At 36.6% G+C, this 10,825-nt stretch overlaps 1 protein-coding gene across 2 annotated transcripts; it reads right to left on the bottom strand.

Moving 5' to 3' along the window:
• Nucleotides 1-2,895: 2,895 nt before the first annotated feature.
• On the bottom strand, nucleotides 2,896-8,140 carry LOC125886483 (uncharacterized). Of its 2 annotated transcripts, none has more exons than XM_049572728.1 (3): nucleotides 7,936-8,140; nucleotides 5,634-5,898; nucleotides 2,896-3,987 (listed from the first exon to the last, which is right to left on the bottom strand). In XM_049572728.1, the coding sequence occupies exons 1-3, from the start codon at nucleotides 8,025-8,027 to the stop codon at nucleotides 3,313-3,315; spliced, it is 1,032 nt and encodes a 343-aa protein (XP_049428685.1). In that variant the 5' UTR covers nucleotides 8,028-8,140; the 3' UTR covers nucleotides 2,896-3,312. The 2 variants fall into 2 exon arrangements, with proteins under 2 accessions (XP_049428685.1, XP_049428686.1); XM_049572729.1 differs by having other exon boundaries at nucleotides 7,875-8,076.
• Nucleotides 8,141-10,825: the final 2,685 nt, after the last annotated feature.

The raw sequence follows: 10,825 nt of genomic DNA, 5'->3' as shown, positions 1-10,825 counted from the left end.
TAATTAAGGCTCATAATCAGAAATACACTATGGGACCAATTAGCAACAGTTTAATGAGTGGGCACGCAGATTATGTAAGTGGTTAACAAACTAAATATGTAGCAAACTATAATTAATAAAGAAACACAAATATCCAGTGTAATGACTGTGTTAGCCAACATGATTTAAGTTACAACACTGCTACAAAAGAAGGTTTTGTTTGAGAGAAAGAATTTTAAAAATGACTTGTATAATTCAAACTCAAAAATAAACAAACAAACAAAAAAATGTAACTTACGGTGGTTGACATTTTCTTTCTTTAGAATGGATATGTTGCATTTTTAAATAACAATGACTTTTAGAGTGCATAAAAATATCATTGTATGAAGAATGATCTCTGATACAGATAAACACGTCTATATATTGACGAAAACTTAATAAAGCAAATGTTTCCAAAAGTGTTTTTCATCTTACAGTATGTGTACAGTGTGAAAGGCCCTGAATATATATATAATAATATAATATATATATATATATTCAGGGCACTCTGTTATAAAAGCTTTAATGATCCCTGGTATAGCATGTGATAAGATGTTAAAAAAATCTCATGAAAAACATCAGAGTTGAAATGTCATAAAAACCTTACTAAAAATGTTGGAGTATGGTATGTCAAAATGATCTCATGAAACCTTCATAGTAAAACGAGCCATGAAAATGAAAAATAATAGTGTAGTATGTCATGATAATGTATTGAAAATTGTCAAAGTATAGCATCTCATAAAAATCTCATGAAAAATGTCATAGTATAGCATGTCGTCCGAAATCATGGAAAAATATCAAAGTATAGCATGCATCTCAAATTGTGAATAAAATGTCAAAGTATAGTATTTAATCCGAAATTGTGAAAAAGCATCATAGCATAGCATGTCATCTGAAATCATGAAAAAACTTATAGTATAGCATGTTGTCCGAAATTGTTAAAAAAAATCATAGCATAGCATGTCGTCCAAAATCATGAAAAAAACGTCATAGCATGTCGTCCAAAATCATGAAAAAACGTCATAGTATAGCATGTTGTCCGAAATCATGAAAAAAAGACATAGTATAGTATAATTCATGAAAAATTCATTAAAAATATCATAGTATTATACATCATCTGAAATTATGAAAAAAAAGTCATGGTATAGCATATCCCCTGAAATCATTAAAAAAATGTCATAGCATATCATGTCCGAAATCATGAAAAAACGTGATAGTATAGCATGTTGTCTGAAATCATGAAAAAAAAGGTCACAGTATAGCATGTCGTCCAAAATCATGACAAAATGTGATAGTATAGCATGTCGTCCGAAATTATGAAAAAATGTCATAGTATAGCATGTCGTCTGAAATCATTAAAAAAAGTCATAGTATGTCACCTGAAATCATGAAAAAATGTCATAGTATAGCATGTCATCCGAAATCATGAAAAAAAAGTCATAGTATAGCATGTTGTCCGAAATCATGAAAAACATGTCATAGTATAGCATGTTGTCCAAAATCATGAAAGAATGTCAAGGTATATCATGTCCTTAATTATGAAAAAACATGATAGTACAGCATGTCGTCCAAAATCATGAAAAAACGTCATAGTATAGTATGTTGTCCAAAATTATGAAAAAATGTCATAGTATAGTATAATTTATGAAAAAATCATTAAAAATGTCATATTATTTTACATCATCTGAAATTATGAAAAAAAAAAATAGTATACCATATCCTCTGAAATCATTAAAAAATGTCATAGCATATCATGTCCTAAATCATGTAGAAACGTAATAGTATAGCATGTTGTCCGAAATCATGAAAAAAAAGTCACAGTATAGCATGTCGTCCAAAATCATGAAAAAACGTCATAGTATAGCATTTCATCTGAAATCATGAAAAAATGTCATAGTATAGCATAATTTATGAAAAATTCTTTAAAAATGTCATAGTATAGTATACCGAAATGAAATTGAGAAAAAAAGTCATAGTATGTCATGTTGTTCAAAATAGTTGAAAAATATCATAGTACAGTACGTCATCCAAAATCATGAAAAAAAAGCCATAGTATAGTATGTCGTCTGAAATCGTGAGAAAACGTTATAGTATAGCATAATGCATGAAAATTTCATTAAAAATGTCAGTATAGTATGTCATTAAAATTTCATTAAAATGTCATGGTATAGTATGTCGTGAAAATCTAATGAAAAATGTCATAGTATAGTATGTCATCAAAATTTCATTAAAAACGTCATAGTTGCATAAAAAGTACATACTTAGACAAAAACGCATACCTGCTTATTTTAATGATATTCCCTCTTGTGGTGAAACCAACTAGTTACACTAGTTACACAGAAACAATAAAATTTCCACTTTGCCAGTTGTGACCAAGATCATTTCCAGAGGTTGAGGATTCCCCCAGTTTCAAAAATTAGTCTCCTTCTTCCACATTGTGAGAATCTTGATGGTTCAGTGGGTTAGTGTGTGGCCAATTCAGTATGCATTTTAGGAGCCAAAGGGTTGATGGTTCAAATCCCATCTTTGAGCAACATAAGCACACACATGCAGGGCTTCGACATTTTAAAATTCTGCCACATCTTTCAAATATTACAAGTTTTATTCAGCTTTTTTATTGCACAAAAATACTGACACAGAAATGCATTTCAGTTCATTTTCAATCAACTTCGTAGATTTGATCATTGATGACACCTGGAGCTGTGTCTGATTGGTTTGTTTTTCAGGAGTGGAGATTCATGACATCACTACTAACACCAATACTACTACTTCTTCTGCAGTCACTGTATATTGCAGTGGATTCAATCTGCTAGTATGATCAGTGTCAGAGTGGACAGAGTTTCTGGCTGTTGCCTGGGAGACAAAACTTCAGTTACACAAATAGGAGAGTTGAATTTATTATTTACCAAGAAAATCAAAGGTTATACAGCAGCAACAGTAGTCGTCACTGTAAGACAGACTGGAGATTCATGTCACAATACTGTGTTTCACAATGGCAGTTTGTTTAATCATTTTTTGGTTAATTTTCAAACTTAATTCCAACAGATAAAGTGGGCTGGTGCAAAGCAGCGACCCTGTAAAAGACAAAATGGGGTACATTACTGATTCTGACAGTGAAAATGATTGCAATGGCTACGTGAAACAGTCTTTGTGGAATGACATTTAATTCTGAAGGTGTTTCTGTTACTTGACACACTTCTTGCTAAATCCTAATTAAGGCACCGAATCATTCTTCTCACAGCTAAAAGTAACTATTAGGAGTTAAGCACATGAGTAGGAATCAAACTAACAGTATTAAATCTGTGTAATTTTCATGTGTAGTTCCTTCAGACTCTCAGGGCTGGCTTCAGGTCCATCTTCTGAGGTCACATAACCAGGATAAGTGGGGTAAAACTGGGGAGGTGGTGGTGGTTTAGTGCCACCATCTGCTGTCCCTGATGATGAGGGTAGGAACAGTGGTATCAACTTGGCGTGAGCATAGTCAATCTCAAAACCCTCAAAGATAAGCCCCACCCCCCAGGCCCCCAAACCCCCTTCAAGAAGCCTCGACGCCTTCAGGGTTGCCAGCACCAGTCCCTCATAGTCCTCTTTTTCCAGTCTGAATATATCAGAGGTCAAAGGTCGGCGTGGGACCAGCACAGTAAAGCCAGGTGAGTTCGGGAATGGAGTGAGAAAGGCCACATGACCTTCGTCTTCCCACACCCGCCACTGCTGCTCCTCCCCACGAACGATGCGTGAAAACAGGCCAGGGTGAGCTGGATCGTCCCCCAGGAAAGTCAGATTGGGCGGAGCGTCTGGCGATGGGAGCTTGGCTCGAATCTTGCTTTGGATTTCAGTTAGGCTGGAGTCACTCCATCGGGGAGCGGTCTTGGAGGTGCAGTACCCTGGGTCCTGGGCATTGTGCTCCTCGTCTCCTGCCAAGTGAGGCCGCCACTCTGCATCTAGACCATGTAGAGGGAGGATACGAATCTGTGGAAATGAAAATAAATGTATATTTAATTACGAATATTAAATAAATTACCAAAATTTACTGTGGTCACTCTGTCAAATGCAGCATAAGTTGGGCTAAACTGGATGTTTTTGATGGAAGGTAATTAATAATGGACTGTAATACACTGTAAATATGACTTCCTTGCTCTTGTCTTCCCTCAAGTAAACTAGAATTACCATGTTGTGGTTGTTTGTCTCCATGAACCAGTCAAGATGCAGTGACAGTTAACATCCATGTCTGTCCAGACTCATATGTAACCATAACAGAGGACAATGCTTCAGATACGGATGTTTCAAGATGGGCATCCAAGATTAGTGTCACCAAATCAGTATTTGATCAAATGTGTCCCCTCCTGTTCCTGAGTTCTAACATCTAATAAAGTGAAAATGTAAAAATGTTTTTGCAAAATATTATGATGTCACTGTGAAGATGACCTTTGACCTTTTGGATATAAAGTGTCATCACTTCATTGTTTTATCCTATTAGACATTTGTGTGAAATTTTGTCATGATTAGCATACAAATTTTTGAGTTATGGCCAAAAATGTTTTGGGAGGTCACAGTGACCTTGACCTTTGAGCACTTAATTCAAATCAGTTCATGCTTGACTCTACGTGAACGTTTGTGCCAAATGTGAAGAAATCCCCTCGAGGTGTTCTTGAGGGGATTTCACACTCAAAAATGAGACATGTCAGGTCACAGAGACCTTGACCTCTGACCAACAAAATCTAATGAGTGCCTCATTGAGTCCAGGAGGACGTTTGAACCAAATTTAAAGAATATCCCTCAAGACATTCATCCATTCAGATATCGTGATAACGAGAATGGGACAGGCAACTCAAAAACATAACGCCTCTGGCCATGGCTATCACCAATATGGAGGCACTAAATTTTCATCGGTTCATCCTTGAGTCCAAGTGGACGTTTGTGCCACATTTAAATCAGTTCCCTCCAGGTGTTCTTGAGATATCACACTCACAAGAATGAGACAAGCCAGGTCACAGAGACCTTGACCTTTGACCACCAAAATCTACTAAGTTCATCATTAAATTCTAGAGGACATTTCTGCTAAATTAAACAAAAAGATCCCTCAAGGTGCTCTTAAGATATAATGATCTCGAGAATGGGACGGACAACTCAACCCATAATGTCTCTGGCCATGGCTATCATCAACGCGGAGGCATAAAAATAAATGTTCCCAATTTACTTATCCATTGAGAGAAACCCCAAATATGTAAATGATGAGTGAGTCTACAAAATGACCAAATAAATCATCACATTTTTTCCCCCACATAACTCCTCTTTAAGTAAACTTTAATTTTATTTATGTCCAAGTTGCAAACTCATATTTGCTTTTTTTTGTTCTCACAAGTGTTATTATCATTATCATTATTATTATTATTGTTATTATTATCATAATTAGTAAAAACTACCCAATTATCTCATGAGGCTTTAGGAGCACACCTATATGTCTGAGACTCATGGGACATAAAACATAAAGTTCAATGCCAGCAACATGTTACTGGCATGTAGCTTAATTCCTTAATTCCTAAATTAACTCTTTCCATGTCCTGGTTGCAATGTACAGTTAATCAGTCTATCCACTGGTCAAACGAAACCCTCACCTGGGCCGGTGTGTCTCTGTGGGGCCTGCTGACCAGCGCACACCTCCGTACACCCAACCTGTCACATAGCAGCTCTGCTACCGCTCTCGCCCCCAACAGCCAGGATAAGTACTCCTGCTTCTCCAGGTGGAAGATGCTGCCTCCAACCCTGCCAGGTGTGCTGTGCTCCAGGATAACAGAGCCTGGGGTCCAGGGCCGAGGGTGGAGGTAGGCTACCAGCCCCTCTGACTCCCAGATCACATGACGGGACAGAGTGGAGGACATTCTGTGGAGTCAGTAGGGAGAGGAGGGGATGGAGGAAACGGGGAAAATATGAGGGGAATTTTTAATTTATCAAATCCATTAAAAGTGCAAATTAGAAGACATTTACATCATGATATTGTGATTATCTATGTAGAAAGATTAGGACACTGAAAAGAAGATAATATTTAAAAAAAAAGAAAAGAAAGAATTGAATATAACAAGTCATATCAAATTATTAACACATGGATGTTGAGCATTGATAAATCAAGGAAACAGAAAAGTGATGTAAATATTTGTGTTTTTCATAAGTCAGTTAGATTTTTAAATTCTACAGCTGTGGCGTATAAAACTATCTTTAATTTACAAAACCAATCCTACTTTATGCAACTTCAGACTCCTACTCTACAGCCTTTCAGAGTAAAATACAATACTGCACCACATTTATTTGACTTTTCAGAATGTAAATGTAGGCCTATATATTCACATGCAAAATGTCATCTCATAAAATATTTAAAAAAAAATCAGCTCCACCTCAACTAACTACAATAGTACAATGCTACTTATACGTGAACGTATCAGTAATAATAATCCACTACCACAATGTAAAATAATTTAATACTCACAGGGGCCATTTTTCTGCATTGCAGTGCTTTTACTTAAAATACTTTATTTTATTTTTTTTTCAACGAACACTTCAATACTTTTACGTAAGTAAAATTATAAAACTGACCTAGTGTCTAACCCTCCCCACCCGAGCTGGCTTAGGATGACCTGTGTTAGTGATGAGAGAAGGAAAAAATAAATAACTACATACATACAGGGATATAGGAATAAGTAAGACCAGAAAATGAATAACTACAAAAAAAAGAAAACCTAAAAAAAGTTGGAGTTGCTGATGTAGATAATTTCTTTTCCTCCTGAGACCCTGTGTCCTCATTTGAGGACGTCACATTTTGGGTTTGCTGGACCTCATAATTCATTCTGCTTATCTTAGACCTGTTGTCCTTGTTCGTGGGCATCTTTATGTGCCATTTATTAGTAGTAAAACCACAATACACTAATCCATGTAAAAACAAGATGGCTGCCATCTCTGCCAAGTCAGTCTGCAGCCGACCCCAAAACTAAAGTGGACAAGATCTAAAACCTGATCAAATTTATTGGTTGAAACTTGTTTATTTCAGATTAATAACATCTGTAGTTTGATATAGCAACAAATTTGAACAATTTAAGCCACAGTAACAAGCTGAGACACTGTTAAGTAGAAAGTACTCGTTTGAGGGATTTTATTGTCTTGTTTGTGAACATTGGGACTTAATTATCGTCTTGTTTTGGGATATTGGGACTTTATTATCATTGACAATGTTTAGTTATTATACTTATCAGGTCCTACTGATCCCAAAAAGCTAGGAGACATTAAAAATGCACACCAAACAAAAGTTAGGATCTCAGGAGATTATAGTTATTTCCATTTTAAAGCTGATTTGTCATTCCTAAAATATAAACACACTACTTCAAGGTTTAAGTGTTTGTTTTTTGTAATAATCCATTGTATAAAATCTCAAAATACAAAATTCAATCATCCATTAGTGCACAAACCAATAGTGTACGAAATATTACATCATCACCATGTGACTGTTTGACTGAGCGAGGTTGAAAAAAATAAAACTAAAAAGGTTTTAAATGTAACTTGGGCTTAGTTCACTAACTTTGCTCTAACGTTATGTGATAGTCTGTCGACTTCTAAAAGGTCAAACTGCACTGAAAACTGACAGATGATTAACTGACATGTATGCCGATTTAGTCTGTAGATCGCAGTGAAACACACAGCAGTCTAAATTATGATGTTAATAAAGTTTTCACTGTGAAAAACACGTCTCTATCACAAAACACCTGTTTTTCCAATGGAGTTTGGTTTGTCTGACAGCCTGTCACAACAGAAACCGACGCGAGCAGAGGGCATTTGAACGTTAGAAAGTCACACAAATTGCTCAGACCCACCTTCTAATAATGAACCCTGTAAACAGCATAAAGTAACGGAGGAGTTGGTGCTTCAACCGACCTGTTTTCTGCTTCTCTCGGCGAGTAGTAAAAGGTCGCGTAATAAGCACACACAGCGGTCAGTGCAGAGACAGCGGCCCCGCCTCGCCACATCCGTCAGAGCACACAGAAACGAAACCGGCACATTTAAAATGCACTAAAAGAAAATGGAAAACACTCAAAACCAGAACTGCATCGGCTCATGACTCCAACTTCCTGCCGCTTGACAACACAAAGCATGTTTTCTTCCTCGTTACATCCGTTGGAGTTTGGTGAACCAGCTTAAAGGTGCATTACCGCCATCTGCTGGACTGCAGGAGGAAAAACACTGCTACAACTAAACCTGATTTTTAAGTAGCCAAGCTAATTAAATGACATTTCTATCTATCTATCTATCTATCTATCTATCTATCTATCTATCATTATTATTATTTATTTATTTTGTTATTGCCACATTTGGTGTATAATGTCGATTTGTTTATGTACTATGTTGTATGTTGTATTTATGGCTGCGGTATGGGCGTAGAGCCCAAGACAAATTTCCCTGTCGCACAATAAAGTTAATCTTAATCTCTTGATCTTGATTTCTCAATGTAAAGTAGCCCATAGATTCTACATCTATTGGAAACAGGCCTGCAAATTCTGGCTGTTTAGTGGAACTATGTTTGTAATTCAGCTGGATCTTTGCCTCTATTATGAGACGTTTGATTCTTTGAACAGATAATCCCGTTGTTTCCAACACTGAGCTTAAATAGAAACTGCACGGGTATGAGGGAATTAACTAGCTGTGGATATTTGAGACAATGGTGTTGAACACTTGTGATAAAGGTCCAGGAGGACCAAAATGTCAGTGTTATTAGTAAATTGTGAAGCTGAGCAAGAGCAGTGTGCAGGATTTTCTGTTCAAAGACTCAAGTGATATTTTCCAATGCACCTGCATCTGAGACAGTTGGATGTGCGAATACTTTCTTCAAACAAATAAGATGTTTGATTGAAACAACTTAACTTTCATATATATGAAACACCTTTAACATAGACTCTGTAACATAATGCCTAACAATTTTCTTTAAAAACAACAACGAAAACATCAATCAGCACTCAAACCTACAGTGACAGATCTGTAAGCCCCCAGAGCCCATTAAAGGTCCAGTCCAGTGTGTAGGATGTAGAAATGGAATATAATTATTATGTTTTCTTTAGTATAATCACCCAAAAATAAGCGTTGTTGTGTTTTTATTAGGGATGCACGATACTGGATTTTTTGCCGATATCCAATATGTCAATATGTAACAACTGATTTTGCTGATAAATGATACTGATATCAACATATCCACTTTTTTCCCTACCTAATTTAAGTGCTTATCAAGTCTCTTCTGTAGTGGAATTAATATAATTAACATAGTTTTTAAAAGCATTTTGGCCAATTCTAATAGTCGCCTTTAAAATGACATGTCGCAGAAAGTGGAAAAAAACAATATTAAAACTTTAAAATCTGATCAACTGAACAGTTCAAGTCATCCAAATCAATAAGTCTGCCTCCGTGTCACAGTGCCACTTTGACCTGTGTCAACACAGCTTATATTCATGTGACAGGCTGACAGTGCTCTCCCGAAGTGTGCCATAGTGTTCTGTCAAAAGGTTATGACATCTTCAAAGTCAAGACAGACAAGCTTTCGACTCTCCAACAACAAATGTAGAAGCAGAGACTGGTTTAGGGCTTTTTTGTTTTAATCTACCATGTTAGCCCCCTGTGTTGAAACACAAAACCTTCGCTTGCAGTTTGAAGAAGTGACACCAGAGGGCGCCCTTGAGCCACAGACAAAGAGGAGTGAATAACGCACTGGTGGAAAAACAGTTCTGAAACAAATGAAACACCATTGCTGCAATAAAACCTTCAAACTCATGACTCTTTGACCGACGCACATTACATTTACACCATTTTATCTGATTTCCTGTTTCAGCGGAGCGTGAATTCCTCTTATTTCTGTCTCGTTCTCTGAAATACACTGACTTCCTCTTTCTGTGGAATGTCAACATAAAAACCCCACTGACTAGGTCACCACCCACTTCTCCAGTTACTACAGCTTGAAATGACTCACTTCACACACACACACACACACACACACACACACACACACACACACACACACAAAGCCACACAAACACACACACAGACTTGGATTTTTATACTTGTGAGGACCTTCATTGACAAAGAACATTCCTTAGCCTTTCATCTAATCCTTAACCATCACAATTACTGCATTTCCCCTAAACATAACCTAACATAATTCTAACCTTAAAACTAAAAACAACTCCTTAAACAGCAATTTGAAAAAGCGAGGACACACGCAAAAATGTCCTCATTCTACAGCTATAAAACACTGGTCCTCACGAAGATAGATACAAGATCTCACACATACACACACAAATATCGCTTTAAGTGCCAAGCTGCTAAATGTTTTCACTACTCTTGCACACTCGAATTCATTATCGAAAGCATTATGGTTAATGTGAGGAAAATAAAAGGAAGAGAATAAAGGAAGCATGCTCTCTAAGCAAAGCAAATGTTTTGCATTATGGAGTGGGGTTGATCACATACTGTAATTCAAATATATAGCACACAACATCCCTCCTCATATTCTGCAGCAAGTGTCATTCATATTTTCTTTATAGTTTTCATGTATAAGGGAACTATGGGATGTCTGGTCATTTCATTTGGTGATCAGTTAGAGAAATTGACGATTCATTTGTTTGTACTGTAAAATATACGTGGTATGTTAAACATTAAGTTTGGTTTCATGTGGTTTCGCATGAAAGACAGTTTGCAAATGTGTCGTCCCACTTTCCGGGAGTAAATCTGTCTTCCTAATCTGCAGCCCATGACCTCAGTAATGAGCTCAGCCGCTCAGAGA

Source organism: Epinephelus fuscoguttatus, linkage group LG3 (assembly GCF_011397635.1).
Source record: "Epinephelus fuscoguttatus linkage group LG3, E.fuscoguttatus.final_Chr_v1".
NCBI classification, from domain to species: Eukaryota; Metazoa; Chordata; class Actinopteri; order Perciformes; family Serranidae; genus Epinephelus; species Epinephelus fuscoguttatus.
Note: the sequence above shows the minus strand (reverse complement) of the source record. Positions and strands in the feature narration are given on the sequence as shown.